At 41.3% G+C, this 18,003-nt stretch overlaps 3 protein-coding genes across 5 annotated transcripts in view; 1 reads left to right on the top strand and 2 right to left on the bottom strand.

The window, feature by feature from the left end:
- eya2 (EYA transcriptional coactivator and phosphatase 2) overlaps positions 1 to 5,579 on the top strand; it is a 29,683-nt gene extending 24,104 nt beyond the window's left edge. For both annotated transcript variants that reach the window (XM_034585947.1, XM_034585946.1), the window contains exons 11-16: positions 1,732 to 1,790; positions 2,554 to 2,714; positions 3,387 to 3,501; positions 4,002 to 4,123; positions 4,233 to 4,333; positions 4,561 to 5,579. In XM_034585947.1, the coding sequence (XP_034441838.1) occupies positions 1,732 to 1,790; positions 2,554 to 2,714; positions 3,387 to 3,501; positions 4,002 to 4,123; positions 4,233 to 4,333; positions 4,561 to 4,641 (639 nt within the window). In that variant the 3' untranslated portion in view covers positions 4,642 to 5,579. The remainder of the gene's footprint in view (positions 1 to 1,731; positions 1,791 to 2,553; positions 2,715 to 3,386; positions 3,502 to 4,001; positions 4,124 to 4,232; positions 4,334 to 4,560) is intronic.
- A 273-nt stretch (positions 5,580 to 5,852) lies between these two features.
- Positions 5,853 to 13,213, bottom strand: tgm5l (transglutaminase 5, like). 2 transcript variants are annotated; one of them, XM_034586487.1, is made up of 14 exons: positions 11,699 to 11,740; positions 11,338 to 11,520; positions 11,017 to 11,250; positions 10,517 to 10,635; positions 9,758 to 9,886; positions 9,259 to 9,436; positions 8,970 to 9,105; positions 8,772 to 8,875; positions 8,423 to 8,662; positions 8,243 to 8,305; positions 7,932 to 8,141; positions 7,291 to 7,448; positions 6,767 to 6,903; positions 5,853 to 6,306 (listed from the first exon to the last, which is right to left on the bottom strand). In XM_034586487.1, the coding sequence occupies exons 1-14, from the start codon at positions 11,703 to 11,705 to the stop codon at positions 6,153 to 6,155; spliced, it is 2,052 nt and encodes a 683-aa protein (XP_034442378.1). In that variant the 5' UTR covers positions 11,706 to 11,740; the 3' UTR covers positions 5,853 to 6,152. The 2 variants fall into 2 exon arrangements, with proteins under 2 accessions (XP_034442378.1, XP_034442379.1); XM_034586488.1 differs by lacking the exons at positions 11,338 to 11,520; positions 11,699 to 11,740 and adding an exon at positions 13,195 to 13,213.
- Positions 13,214 to 14,232: 1,019 nt separating this feature from the next.
- On the bottom strand, positions 14,233 to 16,582 carry pxmp4 (peroxisomal membrane protein 4). Its single transcript, XM_034585401.1, has 4 exons — positions 16,442 to 16,582; positions 16,198 to 16,260; positions 15,538 to 15,736; positions 14,233 to 15,435 (listed from the first exon to the last, which is right to left on the bottom strand). The coding sequence occupies exons 1-4, from the start codon at positions 16,558 to 16,560 to the stop codon at positions 15,172 to 15,174; spliced, it is 645 nt and encodes a 214-aa protein (XP_034441292.1). The 5' UTR covers positions 16,561 to 16,582; the 3' UTR covers positions 14,233 to 15,171.
- Positions 16,583 to 18,003: the final 1,421 nt, after the last annotated feature.

Genomic DNA, 18,003 nt, shown 5'->3' with positions numbered 1-18,003 from the left:
AAACCTGGTTTTTATCCCCTCCTTTGTTGTCAGGGCTCAGAACAAAGCAACGGTCGACTGACAACTGCTGCTGAGTGCTGAGGTACAATTATCTTGTCGCTCTGGAAGCAGTAGCAGCGGGCAGGAGTTCACGTGATTGTAATCGGTGACTGCCTGATTGTTTGACATTAGCAATCCAAATAGAAAATGATTGAGAACGAATGATCAGATAAAAGCTGCTTTCAGACGTGAACTGAACATTTTCCTGAAATTATAATAGTCAGTTGCTCTGGAACTTTTCCTGCCAGCCCCCAAGTAAAATGTCCGAGTTAGCCCATGTGAGAATAAAGCAGGGAAATGTGCGAAAAATGTTAGCTTGTTGGCGCGTTTGATGACGTTTCTAACATGCGATGGAAACAAAACTGAAAAAATATAAGAATTAAAAACTCAAAGGATGAGAAAGAGGTTCCACAAATCTAAAAGACGGAGAGGTCGACTTGTAACGACTGAAAGATTTGAGAGCTTTTGGTGACGAGGGCCGACGCCGGTGTCGATGTGTTGTAAGGAAAAACACAGGATTTCCGCCTCCTGCTGCTCCACCCAGGCTCCGCCCCTCACCTAAATGCTCCAGATACTTTCCTGTTGTTTTCAGGAAATGCATCTGACCCAGGGAGTCTCCTGCTGTGTTCCTCAAAGGTTAAAGTTCAAGTTAAGGTTGTTCATATTTGTGTGTTGTATTGTATTTGCATTGCTGGGTCAGTAGTAGCATCTGTGCAGCGCGACTGGCACCTGAGTGGGGGGGGAGAGGTGTAGATGGGGGAAGATGAGGTAGCGTCTCTGTCTGGCTCAGGAAAGAAAGACTGAAAGGTGATAGGAGATCCTGTCTGTCCCGGGTCACTGCCTCACAACACGGAGATGTACCAGGACTCTGCACATACGTGTGTGTGTGTGTGTGTGTGTGTGTGTGTGTGTGTGTGTGTGTGTGTGTGTGTGTGTGTGTGTGTGTGTGTGTGTGTTTCTCTCTCTGTGTGTGTGTGTGTGTGTGTGTGTGTGTGTGTGTGTGTGTGTGTGTGTGTGTGTGTGTGTGTGTGTGTGTGTGTGTGTGTGTTTCTCTCTCTGTGTGTATGTTCATGTGAAGACAGAAGGTTGTTGGATTTAGAGGCTTGTAGCTGCACAACCTAGAAGAGAGAGAAATAAGAGAGATCTTTTTTAAGAGACACTTTCTGTCAGCTTTTTATGCTTCTTGTTTTTGTTTCATCCAACGTATCCAATATTAATAAGCGTGGTCAAGTTTCTGATTTAACTGCGTGTTGCTTGAAGTGTTTTTGGCTGCAGCCGCATGTTTAAACTCCAGTGTGGTTTTTTTAATCCCAGTGGTTTGGTTGATTTCATTAGTGTCCAACAGAGAAGACAGCGTGCACGCCACTGTGCTCGTCAAAGACAATGAGCCTTTCTTCAGGGGATGTTTTTTTTTGTTGGATTCACTATAAAAAAAAATGTAGATTTACTTTAATTTCCTAGGTGGTTACCCTCTTTTCACTGTATTGACTGTCCTGTGCCTGTGGCGCCTCCCTGTCTCAGGTCCCGACACCTTATTTCCTCCCTCCCAGACTTTTATTTGAGCTTTTTTTTTTTTTTTTTTGTAGCTGCTATCACTCTCAGAGGCTCCCCTAAAGAGGAGAGACCTGTCTGTGCAGAGCTCAACTCTGAAATGGATCTCCTGACATATCCGCTCTCCTTTTCATTTCCCAGGAATGTGACCAGGTTCATATTGATGACGTGGCATCAGATGACAACGGACAGGACCTGAGGTAAAGCTTCTGCTGTGTAACTGTACTTAAAGCTCCTGCTGAGCTGCTCTGGCGGTTCGACTGTGGCTTGTGAACCAGACTTGCCCTCTAGGCTTTAGTGCACGGGAGGAAGAGAAACAAGAAGTAGCAGGGAGATGAGACGAGGAGTGTGTGTGTCTGTGTGTGTTCATGCATGCAAGCATGTGCATGTCTTTTATTTTCCCAACATCCACAGCCATATAATATGTCGCAGGATTATCCAACGCTTTCATTCCTCATCAGAATATCTGTTTATAATTCCCTCTGTCTCGCTCCGTCCAGACATTTTATTGCATTAAACTTGTTGAAGCACTTTTAGGAGTGATCTGACAAAGTGCCAGACTGCACCAAAGCACTTTTCTCCAGTTTATTTTACTGAAGTTGGCCTTTTTCATCTCAAAGTTTTTTTTGTATTTACCCACGCAGGATGTATATACTTCATGATTTCTTACTGACAAAGCTTCATTCATTGCTGCATTCAATTTTAAAGCATTTCTTGTCCCTGACATTTTTTGCGGTTGCACTGGCACGCCTCCCTAAGTTTGATGAATGGTTTAACCACCGCCTTCTTGTTCATAGCCTGAATACTTTGAATCAATTCCTAGAGCATGAAAATTTATGTAGTTGTACCACTTCTGGGAGCGCGGCCTTCAAAACACATTATAAGATGCTCAGGAAAAAAATACAGCGTGTTTCTGTCTTGATGATCTACATCCTGACTGTTTCCTGTATTGCGATCCCGCAGCACTTACAACTTCGGGTCGGACGGCTTCCAGAGCCCAGCGGGGGCCGGCTCTCTGTGCCTGGGGTCAGGGGTCCACGGAGGGGTGGACTGGATGAGGAAACTGGCTTTCCGATACCGCAGAGTCAAGGAGATCTACAACACGTACAAGAATAATGTTGGTGGTAAGCTGACGTCTTATTTACACGTAACACTGAGGTTTAAAGGAATTGCTGTTATCTTGTATGTGAAGATGTTTGGACTAGGTCAACTTCTCCAAAGGCCAACTAGGGTTAAAAAAGACCAGATAATGTCAAGAACTGAACAAAGTGAGGATTCAAACCAAAGTTCTATGACTGGGAGTTACTTGTTTTTGATGCAGAATGTAGACCTTCTTCACAAAAGTGCATCTCGTGCTGTATTTCACTAACCAAACAATTGCTGAAGATCAAAAACACAGTGAGGATATAACGATAAACACCTGCTCCTTCCAAAAATGAAAATCTTTCTAAGAAAAATATTTATTTACCCATGTATGACCTATTAAACAAACTGAATCACGATGTGGTGAAGACACGCTGACAGGAACCAGACATGTTTGTTTGTCAACCAGGATGATGAGTCAGCTGTTGTGCAGTTTGCACTGACTCTGCTGATTACTTCTGGCTGCTCTAACTCTGCTGGAAAGCATGTGTCTGAGGTTTTGGCTGCAGGGTTTAGTGCGAGAGAGTCGTCCGTCCAGGGACTGCAGAAAGTCCCGCTGTCGAAAGAAAGCCGTGTCTTTGGGTTCAGTTTTATGTGCTGGAGCAGTGAGGGGGTTCAGATCGTTCCCTGACGGTCCGACTTGTGTCTCTCAGGTTTGCTGGGCAGCCCCAAGCGAGAGGAGTGGCTGCAGCTGAGGCGAGAGATGGAGGTCCTGACTGACCTGTGGCTGACTCAGGCGCTCAAAGCTCTGGCGCTCATCAACTCCAGGTCATTTCATGCATCAATACATTGATTTACATTTGATTTATAGCTCCATTTGATACATTTCTTAATATAATTATAGCCGTTCATATCCGTATATCCTTGAAGAGTCACATAAATCTGAGTTGTTGCTGTTCCATGTGTTGTTTAAGATAAGAAGTACAACATGTCGCTGTCAAATAAACAAATGTGAAATAATAAAAAATATTGTAGCAGTTTAATGTGAAGGTAATTTGAACTACTTAATGATGTTGGGTCATTTGATCTATAATATTGCATCATATTAGAAGCTAGAAGATAGTTGTCAAGTAAATATAGTGGGAGTTAAAAAGTGTAAATTGTCCCACTGAAATACAGTGAAATAGAAGAACACAGTGGTACTACATGAAAATACTAAAGTAAAGTACACACACATCAGAACATTAAAGTACAGTGTAAAGCTTGAGTAAATGTACTTTACACCACCGGTCTTAAACTTAACCATATTGTAAATGTGTGTGTTTCAGGCCGAACTGTGTGAACGTGTTGGTGACGACCACCCAACTCATCCCAGCTCTGTCCAAGGTGCTGCTGTACGGACTGGGCTCAGCCTTCCCCATAGAGAACATATACAGCGCCACCAAAACAGGTGAGAAACACAATCGCAGATGATAAAGAATACGAACAACCTCCAACTTCCGTTAGACTGTTTCTCTAAATGTAACATTTCAACCTCTGATTTCCCCCTCGTGTCGAAGGCAAGGAGAGCTGCTTCGAGCGCATCTCTCAGAGATTCGGGCGGAGAGCAGTGTACGTGGTGATAGGAGATGGAGCCGAAGAAGAGGCTGTGGCCAAGAAGGTACAACTCACTTTTATATTATTATATATTCAGTGATACTGCTGAAAAATGAGCCACAACTCATCGTTTGACTTTTTACGACATGTTATCCACATATACTTTGTCGTATACTACTCCAAACCCCAGTCTGAATTTCACATCTGCACAGCATCTGGAGCGTTACTGAAAGTATAATCTGCCTCAATTAAACCTGAACTTAAGTTGGATTTCATTTTTTGTTTTCTCAGAAGAACATGCCGTTCTGGAGGGTGTCCTGTCGGCCCGATCTGGAAGCTCTGAGCCATGCACTGGAGCTGGACTACCTCTAGAGGGCGCCATTTATCACACTCCACTCTTTTTTCAATCTGAAACATGAAACACTCCTGAGTACCTGAGTGCAGCCGGTGGGGGGGGTGAATGTGCCCCCGGAGACTGATTCAGAGTCAGTATTTGCTATTTGGAGTGAGCAACCAGGCGGACAGTTTCACAGCCTGAGGAGCTGTGAGGATCTTAAAGCGAGGCTGCAGTTTGGACCAAAAGACAAGTGTAAAAAAAAAGGGACCAAAGCTTCATAACCAACCCCAGGAAAAGTTTTTTTTATAATTCAGTTCATGTCAAGTTTATGGCAACAAAGAATGCACTGAAAACTAACTCTTACATCCTTTTTTAATGAAAACACAGTGAGTATGTCTGCACGGATGAAAAGTTCAGAATGGAGTTAGACTGTCTGTGTCTTTTTATATTTGTTGTGACTCGGCCAACGCTATTTTAAAATCGTGGGATAGATTTTACATCCACTCTTATTTTAGAATCGTTTTTATTCACGTCAGGTAGATAAACATCACATAACATTCTCCTCATAGTTAGAGGCTATTGAAAATAGTCTGTGTTTTATCATTAAAATGTGAGCTATTTATTATTGGTTCAATTGGTTTATATCGTTTGGGAGCTTTACATGGAAAACTTTCCCCTTCAAAGACCAAAAATCTGCTCTTGTAAAAAAATGTTTGGACGTTGTCTTGAAGATGCTGTATCATAGGCTCAAATCCTTCCTTTTCTGGGTTGTACATGTTTTTCATGTTTTAATTCTTCTTTTCTGTCCTTGTTTAATTTCCCAATAACCTGTTTGTAATATAGATGAACTGGTATGGTTGTGCATGTGCCGATTACACTGCCTGTCAGCTTAGCTATGATCTGTATATAAAGCTTTATTGTCGATTTGTTTTGACAGAGTGAAAAATAGATTAATAAAGATAAATTAATTGTACTGTGGGGGAATGGCGAGTTGAGTTTCATTTGAATTCACTCAATATAAAGACAAATAAAACATAAGACAAATAAATGAGTGAATGATTAAAACTCATGATTTACATTATATGCAAATGTCAAAGGATTTAAAAAACGGGCACTGACCCTAAATGAACTTTTTCTTTTTTGAGTAAAGGTCTCCCTCTTCAGGGCATAAAAAGAACTACAATAATAGTAATCAACATTGATAGATTTGGTTTCTACACAAAACATTTCACACATCATGTATTTAAACACATTCATTTTATTTTATTTTGGTAAAAAAGTACAATATTACATTAAAACTCACATGTTGCAGATTTTTTTTCAATTTCAAGTAAAGAAGTGGATTTTCAACTAGCAGTGTTGATTGTCGTGGCTCAAACACAAAAATAAATAAATATCAAAATCATTAATATAAATAACATTTATATTATATACACAGCAACACAAAAGCATGAGGATGGCAGCAAGATGTGTTTTGTTTGTTACAAACTAGATAAGATGTTTCTGAGGCAAAAAAACTTTTTTTTGCCCAAACACAGAATTTGATCTAAGCTCTGTTGACAGAGACCATCTTGAAGCCCCTGATGGTGCAGTTGATGTTGATCAGCGCCAGGTTCGCCTGCAGCATCCTTGTTCCCACCATGCTGGGCATGAATTTGATGTGTTCCTCCACTTTTCCTCCTGGACGCACCGGCAGCATCCTGTAGGAAGAAACAGAAGATGAAACATTAACTACTTTTACTGTGGAACTGCCCAAACTGGCTCCTTTGCTCCCTGATTTGTTTTAACCTGGTTGGACTTGACTTCATTGAACCACTTCACATGGTGACAGCCAAGTTAAGCTCATTTTCCCATCATTAAACTGTATACGCACATTGTAGCTAACTGTCAGGTTATATTTTCACACCTCATAAAACTTGACATCAAACAGCTTTAAATTCCACGTCACTGCCTGCAAATAATTATAGGCCTGGATTTGGATTAAGCAGTGAGAAACCTTTTGGCCATGCCTGCCTGAACACTGAACAAACACATAAGCAGAAGGACACAACACGCCCACATTCCATCAACAAGGACACCCTGTCCTGCCATGTTCTGCACAGTGACACTCCTGTTTGTGTAAACATTCAACACAGACAAACCAGTTGTCATCATTCTTACCTGAAGTGAATCTTGCCCTGGACGAGCCCGGCCCCGGCGATGGTGAATACTCCGCTCACCATGTGAGAAAATGGGTTAGTGAAGGTCACCACAGCCGTGTGCTCCTTGTTCGGCACGATGGAGTCTTCATCTGTGATCTGTTGGACACATATGTTTTAGTGAAGCTTGAGAATCCCCTTAAACTAACCCTTAAATCACTTTAAAGTAAGAAAATATCACGTAAATTCTAGATATGCTTCTTAATTGAAGATATATAATAAGGTTGTCGTAAACAGAATTTTTCAGGTTTGAAATGTTTTAACCCAAAATGCGCATTTTGTTCTGCTCCTGCACCATCACATAAATGTTCTAGATGCATTTTGAATGAACATTATAATTTTACTTAGCAAGGTTTTTGCTGAAAATATTATAGAACTTGTGAAAGAGAAATAAAGATCTGGTGTTATTCTCTTAATCCCTGAACAGAAGTGAATTTGACATCTAAATTACTGGTGAGCAAAAAAATCAAAATCTCCTCAAAGTACCTGTATGTTGAGCTGTGGGCTGGAGATGTTGAACTCCTCTGTGGCCAGAACCCGCTTGTGACTGGCCCTGTCCTCCAGGACCACTGCCAGGTTGATGAGGTTGTCCCCCACCACGTCCTCGTACTGGGCCGGGAGGATCTGCTGCGTCAGAATCTTGACTGCAAAGAGAGAGCGGAGAGGGTGAGTGTGTGAAATTCATCATCTACTAATTCCACAAACGTCTGTGGGACGTATATCTTGTGAACTGTTCATCTTAGCGACTTCATACTCAGCACGTCTATTATAAACTGGGCAAGAAAGTGCAGTGGCGAGTTTGAACATGTCTTCTTCACTGCAAATAAACCAGGTAGGATGAACGCAAAGTTTTCTAAATTCACTCTGCACCATCTCTTTATAAAAAGCTCTGACTCAATGTCCAGCACATAAAGAATAAAAGTGAGAGTGTGTTGTTGAACTGTTTGAGGAGGACTCACTAATAAGGAGGAATCATTCTAAAGTAGCTCCGGAGCGTTAACTCAGGCCAAGAGAACAGCCCATTCCAAAGAACGGGCACTTATCAATTTTATAATAAATTCTGAAAAGCACGATAATGCTTCAGAATTGAAACTCTGAGTTTATAGTCGAGTGAAAAGTAGATCTACCTTCCATGGGTGCCAGCTGCATGAGGCCCTGCATTTGCCAGAAGGTGTCTGAGGGGCTGTGGTTGTATTCTTTGGCCTGAGCGTTGAGATGCACCGCCATGGTCTTGGCGACGCGCTGTTTGTTCATGACTTTCACGGTGAAGCCGATCGGCTCTCCGGCAACCGGAGCTTTGTCCAGGTTCAGGGAGACGAACACTCCTATGGACGAGCCTGTGGAATAAATGCGAAGAAATCCAGAGGGTGAGACCACGCGTGTTTGAACAACTGATAACTCTGATTAACATTCAAACAAATTGAAAATGTAAACGTACCTCTGCTCAATGTTGAGTCGTCTGATGTCGTGGAGCTTCTGGACGAGATTGTTGAGGTCGGGCCTGTTTCGTAAAGATGAACAGATAATGTGAGCAGAGTGGAATTTATGGCTTGGAGTGAACATGAGGCCACTTCTCTAAATCAGCTGGGGAGCATATAAAAAAGTGTCTGGATCTTACTTTTGATGTATTTGTAGTCTCCTGTGATTCTCTGGACTCTGGGGAACCCAACAGCTTTGGTGCAGATGAGGGATCCCACTCTCTCCGTGTCTTTGTTGAAGCTCAGCACCCGGCCCTGGCTCACTATGATGGTGTGGACGTCGGCGTTCACCTCAGCGCAGACGAAGGGGATGTCGTAGAGCAGGTCCATGCGCCGGTCCTTGATCGCTTTGACTGGAGATGGGCCGCAGCAGAACACTCCTGGGGGTGAAGGGAGAAACGGGGGGTAAACAAGAAGGTTGAGGCAATGTTCAGAAGAAGGTCAGCGGTGTGATTTCATGTTATATGATCAAGAATGTTTCTCACACACCTCCACTCCTGTTCTGAGGAGTCGGGTCCAGAACCTGCCAACCATCCATTTCAACTCCAATGTCCTTGCGAGTCATCCAGCACTCCACCCAGACGTGGAAGTTCCTGTCAACAAAGGAAAAAAATAATATATCACTGAGCATTGAATTGTTATTATTATTGTTGTTATATTTATTTTGTATTATTATTTTTCACTGACCATATGCTGTCTTTGCTGTGTTTCAGCTTCTCCCCCTTCTCGCTGTAGTACTCCTCGATCGCCAGGTTGCCGTTGGTGTCGTGAGCGGAGTTGAAGTTCGTCACCACTCGACAAGGAATGCCAAGAACTCTCATGACTGAAAGACGTAATCAGAAACGGGAACACACACGTTTACACACGGATGACGGTATCTGGCAACGCGCAATGGAAAATGATGACCCAGCAAGACATCAGACGTGACAGATGTTTTCATTTCAAGCGTTTGTACATTCTCGATGATGTAATTTACCTGTGCACATGACGGCTGCAAACACCCAGCACTGCCCGTACTTGACGGGGCTGTAGCTGGACTGGGCCCACTGCCTCAGGATGTCCCCGCTCCCAGTCCACACGGAGGGGTTCACTCCGTCTTTGAAGTCCCCGGACCAGTTTCCTTTCAGGACTCCGCGGTCGTCTTCACAGTTGATCTGAACATGGATAGAGAAGACACGTGTCATTCCCTGTCCGTGCACTTTTCCGTTCCCATGAGATCATAAAGCAAGTCTGGGCGACAAGTGCAGTTTAATCACACCTCGGACTGACAATTACAGCATCTCTGCGTGTGACATCTAATCATCAAGAGCTTCGTGTTCATCTTAACAAAAATCTGGCGAACACTGTCCCACCTCAGGCAATAACTTGTTTTTAATAAGCAGCAGAGATTTCTCATGTTGTCACGCAAAGTGAATAATAACACTGATCAAGCACAGAGCAGGAGGAGGAGGAGGAGATTTTAGTTGTTCCCTCACCATGGCAGACACCACCCGGCTGATGTACACGGGGTTGTTTCTCTTCAGATAGTCCACTCTCCTGCTGTTCTGGTGCTGGGGACTGACTTGCAGCAGATTCAGACACGCCTCCAGAACCCCGGGCTCGTACTTTACAGGGAGGAGGAGAGATGGGTTAATCATTGGATTAAATTCACTTTGACATACAAATTGCTTCAAACAGGTTTACAAGACATTATTATTGAGAGAAAGACAAATAACTGATTGGAAAGAAAGAAACCAGAAACCAGAGACCACAGCAGCAGCATCAATAACAAAACTGAACAAATAAACCTTTTTCCAAGGTTTAGAAACAAAGGCAGCAAACTTTTAAGCATTCAAATTAAACAAACATTACATTCTGTCATCATCCGTCCACCAGAACGTTTTCATTTCATTTACTATCGTCACATTAAGAGCAATAAAGAAGAAAATGTGATTCAATATTTCTTCATTCACACAATTCACACAACCTTTTGTCCTCAGGGATGTTTTTGTATTGTTGATAAAAGTCAAGATTTGTGATTTTATTGTTACCTAAAATGTCTATTCAATTTAAACCCCTTATTTCTACCCACTTATATTCTGATGGAGTTTAATTCAACCGGGACTAAAAAAAATTAAGTAATATTCATAGGCATTTGTTATTCAATAATACGCCACTGGGTTATCATTAGTAAAGAATGCTAGGAGTTTTTTCCACACAAAAGAAAATCTGTTGAAAAGATCATATTTCCATACCTGATCAAATGACCACGGTCTCGACACAACGTTCATAGTCGTCCCCATAAACAGCAGCCCAGAGTCATTCTGGACATATTCCTCTTTCTGGTCCTCAAAGGGAATGTACACTGTGTCTTCTGCAGGAAATAAACAAGACATTCAGCTCATCGTAGTGTTTTCATATTTTAAATCGTTATTCTTTTCCTGTGATTAATCCTTTTCTCTCAGGTTAGAATCACTGAACGAGTTGCACAGTGCAGCACTAAACTATACCTATAAAAACATTTCTGGTTTTGTTCGATAACTGCTGCTGCACTAATGACTCTGCAACACTTTGCTGTTTTGCTTTTCTTAATGTGGCTGATGGTTTGTGGCATTGTTACAAAAAAAATAGCCTGGTGGTGGTTATGGCTTTTAAATCAGCAGTTTAAAATACATAGGAGGGTTAGGGTTAGGGTTAGGGAGATTGGGATTTCAACAACTACCCATCCAAAATACTTTCTCATGTCTTCACTTACCAGGGCACCAGGGATTGCAGAGCAGGATGAATTTGCCGTAGGTGCGCGCCTGTTGGCTGCCCTGAGAGAACAGACCCAGCTGGAATCCGTAGAGTCCAACTGAGGCCGAGGCAGGAGAGGAGATGAAGATGGAGGGACTCTGAGGGTCCAGGTTGTCCTGTTCGATGTAAGCTTTCCACTGGGAGGAGGAAACCTTATTGGAGAAAGTGACCGGCATTATCACATACAGGCGGCCTGAAGGAGAAAAGAGAGGAAGATTTAATGAGTTCAGACACCTACAGAGCCGTAATCCAATCCTAGTTAAATTTAGATCTAGTTTACCCAGCATGATTTTGATCCTCAGAGAGTCGGTCTTGGGGTTGAAGGGTCGGCCTTCCAGCCGCAGACTGATTCTGAACGGGGCTCCTCTTCGCACCACCAGGGACTTGGCGCTGCTGAAGCCGTCTGTCCTGTGTCTCTCCAGGTTTTCAGATTTTTCCAGGTCGACATCTTTGATCACAAAGTCTGCAAATCAAGAAAGACGATTGGTGAAATTGCTCCAGAAAAATGCATTTACCAGTCAAATGGCACAAACACCTAAAAACCTCTCTCTATCACAGATGACTAGAATGAATAAAAAAAGTTGGATAAGTTGAATAATAAAAGAGGAAAATGGTAAGAGGAAAAGAGAGTCGAATCTCACCTTCCATTTGCCTGTCTCTTTCGGAGCAGTGGTTAAGTGTGTGTGTCCTTTGAGTTGCCGTCCACAGCTTTTTAAGCCTTTGCCCCACCCCTGGCATTTGTAACCAAAGCCCTGGAGCCATGCCGATCAAAACAAGCGCCACATCAGATGTTCAGATTCATGCGTAAGGACGTCCTTGGTCATGAGTAATCAGACCTGCCCAGTTTGACAGGATTTTGACGTTTTTTAACGAGCTGTTGCAAAATTCAGTGTGAAAGTGCCAAAGGGGTCAAAGGGTTTCTACTGTAACTTAAAACAGTAATATGTGTTATTTATTTATCCGTCATTATTTTGAATGGATGAGAACATATCCCATTGATTAATTTCAGTGTTTAATAATAGTTCAATTATACATACTGCTTATTGTCTATAAATTGACATAAAATATTTTACATCCCTTCACTGGGTAGGGCCACTTACTTTCTCAGAGTACATGTTGACTCCTCCTTGTAGATTTCTCTGGAACTGCACAGTTTCAGGAGAAAGTCAGACCTCCTGTGAGTAATTACACCCAAACAAGTTCAATGGAAGATCAGGGATCTGGAGTGGATTACATTCGTTTGCTGGACATGTCTGTGTCGTGAGTGGTGAACGAGCTCGAGTCAGATTACAGTAGCCACATGTCACACAATGACCGAAGCTCAAAATCTACAGTAGATTTTATACAAACAGATGTTTAATGTTTGTGTTTTACAAATATGGATCGAGACCATCAGGCAAAACGTCATCGCTCCCAATTACACTTAATTGTTAAGATGATGAAAATTGATGCACCACTTGAGAATTATTTTCATAGAACAGAAATATAGACTTGCACAATCTTGTGGGCTCAACCTTTCGGTCTCTCCCTCTCTCTCTCTCTCTATGCACACACACACGCACACACACACCAGCAGCGACTGCCCTTGAAACTTAGACACCGTGACTTCTGCCCCAGAGCAGTGTGTGTAGGAGTTCCTTTGTTTCCATTGATTGACTTGCCACCTCAGTTAAGTGTTAAATGCCGTTCAGTCACCTGTTGATAATGCCTGGTATGTACAGTATTATGTGGGAGTCGCATTTTTTATGAATGAATATTGAGTCATTGTCACGACAGGAGCTGTTGCCTGCTCCATCTTCCGGTTTCTATCTGGTGTCTTCATATCATATGAGTTAAATATAATTTATAACAAGAACTTGAATAGATAAGATTTAAAGAAATATAAGACCAATCTACAGTTATAATAAATAAAGTTTCAATTTGCTCTATGGATAATTTAAGGATTTTTAGGATCTAGCAGCCGGTCAGACCACCACTTTGATAAAGACTGAAATATCTCATAAACTATTGGATGGATTGTCAATTTCATGAAGACGTGTGTTGTTTCTAGATAATGAAGCCGTATGACTTTGGTGGTGACTTGACAATTGATGATTTGCACCAGCTCCAATCTGAACTAAATCTTAATCTAGACTACCCAGCATAACTTTGACCCTCAGAGACTTGGGGTTGAATGGTCGACCCCCCCCAGCTGCAGCTGACTCTGAACGGGGCTCCTCTTTGCACCACCAGGGACTTGGAGCTGCTGAAGCCGTCTCTGCTGCGTCTCTCCAGGTTTTCAGATGTTCAATTAAAGACATTAAGACACATTTAAGAGAGGTAATTGTTTCCTGAACACAAGTCGACCTCCATGTTTCAGTTACATTAGGCCTTTTAATCTGACACTAGTTCCCCTTGGGGCTCGAACAAAATAAATGGGGTAACACATTTTAAAAGCGGTTTTAGAGATTCACACTTTTAGCTCATTTTAATTACAGTGACCACTTGCTGAAATAGTACCTGCATTCTTTAACAAACCACAAAGCAAAAGTCATGCCTGCCATGTTTTATTCATGTAAAATTACCACAGTAAAAGTATTAATTTAATGTACCCACTCGCAATCAAAAACATTATACATGAAGCAAATTTGTATCTGTGTAGACCCTGTATGGATGGATGGAACGACCTCTGTTTATACTTGGACTTCATTATGGGACATTTTTTGAAAGTAAGTGACAGTTCAATCAATTCACATAGTTGAAATTGCAGGTGACGATAAACCCTTTGAACAGAGTAAACTGAAGACATGTGACTGCAACACGTTTATTCAGCCCCCCTAAAAGAAAAGTATCCAGTATTTCTGGTGGAGGTGCAGCAGGGAGGAGCTTGACGTCTGAACAAACATTCCAGCAGAGTGAAGGACACGCAACAAAGCAAACACACAAATTGTGAGTCATGTCCTCAACTGCAAAATTTCAGGCAGTCGTCCTAACAAGCTGCACACTCTGCAGAAAAGGACGCTCAGTGCTAAACTTGAATAGCTTCTGTATAAAGATAAACAGACAATAGTTTTCAGGTTTTTTTTATTGCGTATTGCGTAATTTCTGTTGTCATTTAACCAAATCGGTTGATAATGATATTGTCAATATTATATAATATATAATAACTGAATATTTCACAACAAATTGCATTAAACATCTTTTACCTTTCATTCTGCAGCAGCTGTATTTATGGATCTAGGCTACTTGTCAAAAATAAACTGAAACAATCAACCAAACAGCCGCAGGGGAAAACGCTTCGGACACAGACATTGACATGTAAAGCTGGTTTTGCCTGATATCAGTGACATGTAAATGTGCGGACGTGCTTCAGCTCCACATTTGGCTAAAAAACAAATCATGAACAATAACACAAGCAAATAAATAGGTTGGCGAATCATAAAACTCACAATGATACAAAACAATAATCAATGAATAATTGAAAGAAGGCAACATTCAATATCACTGGAATATTAGTAAGTACTAGAAATGACACATGAGAATGTTATTCATCATCTGAAGGACTGTCAAGAGTCAATACGGAAACATTACTGCGCATCTTCAATACTTGCAGGACTGTGATGCGTTCTGGTCTCACCAAGAAAAATATATCTCAAATACAACTGCTTCCAAACCACAGCAGCTTGAGTGAGTTGACTCAGAGCAGAATGAGAAAACACAGTACATCAATTATACTGCTGCTGGCCCAGTTTATTTCCGAGCTGATTAAAAGATCGCTTACTTATTAAAAAGCTCTTAAAAGTCGTGGTCCTATCTACTGATTAGACTTATCTATAAACTTTTCAATTTGGCTTTTGATAAAATTTTACTGATTCGTTTACAGGTATATACTTTTAATCTATGTTTATTATGTGGATTGTTTTCATTTTAATATTCTACTTTTCCATTTGTAGTTTTTACTCACCTCAATCATTTCTTGCACACTTACTATTATGAATTTTTAACTCGTGTTTCCTTCCGATTTATGAAGGAATTTCCTTAGCTCCTAATTTCCGGTATTTATTTGTGGCACAGTGGTTTATACTGTTCTGCAGCGAGCTTCTTCATATTCAAAAATAAAAAGCTAATTTCATTTTTAAGCCGCTGTCCTTGGTTTATTATAAACGAGGAAGTCTGTGATGTCATGCCACACGTTGCTGTCGTGGTAGAGGTAGTTCATGGAGGACTGCAGCGAGGGCTGGAGGGTGTGCGGGTGATACTCAAACAGCCACAGGACGATGCCCCACACCAGCGTGGCGAAGAGCGGGAAAGGGTCGTGTTTGGGCTGCGGGACGATTCCTTTCTCTACGGCCAGACGAGACAGGGCGAACAAGATCCTGGACAGCAGGTACATGTTGATCTGAGGCCGGAAGGGAAGCGAAAACATTGAATAAATCAGTTGCAGACTTTGGTTTGGAAAGATTCTGTAGAAACAGGGTTTTTTTCTGGAGGCCTGTCAAACCTGGCTATTGATGCTGTTGTTATTGCCAAACACCAACCAACCGCCGACACACGCAGCCAGAAAGGAGTGGGACTGTAAACTCTTCCCCTGGATCCTCTGCTGCAGGGTCTGAAGTCCTTTATATGTGAACACGAAGCACGCCAGGTTACGGGAATGGGTGTAGGTGGCCTTCAGGATGGCTTTGAGCTTGTCCTTCAAACTATGGACGGCAAAGAGCAGATATACATAGATTCAGATTCAGACAACTTTACTGATCACAAGGACGGCAGCTTTGCAGCTTTGCAGCTTAACCCGTTCACGATCACACACACAACATCCAATACGATACAGGCCAACAAACAAAGAGTGCTCGGGAAAGGACATCAAGATAAAGATAAGATAACAATATATATATATAATAAGTAACATGCAATACATAAGTGTGGGAAATATAGAAAAATATGAATGTAATTAAACTGATATATTGTAAAGACAGGAAAGATATGTGCAGAATGAAAATAAATAAAGAATAAATGATAAGGAGGTAAAATAAATAGCAATAAAAGACAATACAGATACTTTAATGATCCTGAGTTAGGGAAAGTTAGGGCATTGGTCACATTGATCAGAGTCATGTTGTGTTGATAAGACACTGTAATATACAAACATAGTAAATCATACCTGCCACTTCTGAAGAGAAATGTCATCACCAGGGCGTGAGGGGCTCGGATCTTAGCTCCATACCTGAGAAATACACACATTTACATGAAGTTACCAAACTCACATGAAGAACAACTACCTGTTCCCTGGAGCTGCTAATGTTCCCTGTTAGCTCGCAGCTGATTGGTCCACAGACACACCACAGAGTTTTAATGTAACTTTCTATCGAACTGAGCTTATTGTTGTTTATAACGTGTTCACTCACACGACCCCGTTCCGGAACCCTTTCAACACAGCCAGAGCCGCTTTGTGTTTCTCCTGCTGCAGCAGATTGTTGACGGTGAACAGCAGAGTTCTCACCAGGTCAGAACCGGCAGCCGCCATCGTTTCTGACGGACAGGACACGGTGTGGCACACAAGCGGCGTGTCACAGAGAATGTTGTCCGTGGTGCTGCACCGCGTCGAAGGTTCCTACGGAGTAAATCCAGCTAAAAACAAAACTAGATTTAAAAAAAGTTAAAAATTGCTTTATGTTATTAGAAGAAAAAAAATCGTATCGAATCTTTTTTACGTTAGTCATGTCAGGTTGGGGTACGGTGGCCCTCAAGGTCAAAATCAATTTCAGAAAACTGTATTTCACAAAATAAGACACAGTTCATAAAAGACATTTAAAAAAATACAATTTCACAAACACATTTAGAAAAAACACATTTCACAAGACAACAATATTTTTAAATGATGCCACATTTATCAAAACACAACAATTTTACTTTTTCTGAAAAAGTGGGAACACAGTTTAAATGGTTTGAGAAATAATATAATTTCAAACAGGCCAAGTTTTGGAAAATTATTCTGTCTTTACTGATAAAATACAGGTGGAATATTTCCATGAGGTATTTCTACTTAATGTTTGTTTGTGTGGTGCAGCTATAGAGCAAACCTTCATTAATACATTAGTCATTCACTTATTGCATATTACATAACATATGAATATATACACGTGAGACCAAGAGAGAGCGTGCAGACACATTTTGTGACACACATCAGAGAAATGTACGGGAGATCAGAAACAGATTATGAGAGTCTGAGCAGACATTTCAGAAAAGAAAAGGTGTCTTATGTCTTATTTAAGATATCAACATGTTGTTTAGTCATTTGTCTGAAATAGAAATACTCCCAAGTTTGGATGTTGTTTACAGCTGCTACTGATCCTGCATGTTTGAAGAAGACTGTAAAATGTCTTCACATCCTCTATTTAAAGTGAATGTATTAACACCACAAAGTAAAAGCTCTAAAGTGAACTTAAGTAGAAATACAGAATCAGCTAAATATATTTAGGATATCAAAAGTAGATGTATTTAAGTGGAATGCTTGTTTCTGTATTGAACTTTGTCTGAAAGCAGAATTCTGAACAGACAGGTTGGTCACCCAGCTGGTTGGGTGGGAGCTGTTTCTATAATATTTGCATCACATTCTATAATATGATTTATGTTTTATCATAAACACTTTGATGTGCAAAGTATTGAATATTGTTGTTGAAGAAATGTCAAATGAATAAAGGGTTCCCTCTAACCAGTTTTCAGGAGCTCTTACAGCACCACCTGCAATTTGTTTTTGCAGCCTCCATTAACTTTCATAACTTTTCCAGAACTATTCATTTCATTATAACAACCTGAGTCTGGTTCTGCTGGAGGTTTCTTCCACTAGTGGAGTTGTTTTTCTCTCCACAGGGGCCAAAGTGCTGCTCATTGTGGGATCTGTTGGTTTCTCTATCATTTTTAAGATCTGGACCTACACATGTTATGATTTGGCACTTATAATTGTATT

Source organism: Hippoglossus hippoglossus, chromosome 5, assembly GCF_009819705.1.
Source record: "Hippoglossus hippoglossus isolate fHipHip1 chromosome 5, fHipHip1.pri, whole genome shotgun sequence".
NCBI classification, from domain to species: Eukaryota; Metazoa; Chordata; class Actinopteri; order Pleuronectiformes; family Pleuronectidae; genus Hippoglossus; species Hippoglossus hippoglossus.
Note: the sequence above shows the minus strand (reverse complement) of the source record. Positions and strands in the feature narration are given on the sequence as shown.

What these genes read in the sequence shown, in the direction of transcription:
- pxmp4 (XM_034585401.1), bottom strand. Translation starts at nt 16,560, where the DNA reads ATGGCGGCTGCCGGTTCTGACCTGGTGAGAACTCTGCTGTTCACCGTC. An exon ending in GGGTTCCGGAACGGGGTCGT is followed by an intron (nt 16,261 to 16,441) that starts GTGAGTGAACAC and finishes TGTATTTCTCAG; the next exon opens with GTATGGAGCTAAGATCCGAG. An exon ending in ACAACAGCATCAATAGCCAG is followed by an intron (nt 15,436 to 15,537) that starts GTTTGACAGGCC and finishes TTCCGGCCTCAG; the next exon opens with ATCAACATGTACCTGCTGTC.
- tgm5l (XM_034586487.1), bottom strand. An exon ending in GCCCACAGCTCAACATACAG is followed by an intron (nt 6,904 to 7,290) that starts GTACTTTGAGGA and finishes TGTGTCCAACAG; the next exon opens with ATCACAGATGAAGACTCCAT. An exon ending in CAGGGCAAGATTCACTTCAG is followed by an intron (nt 6,307 to 6,766) that starts GTAAGAATGATG and finishes TTCTTCCTACAG; the next exon opens with GATGCTGCCGGTGCGTCCAG.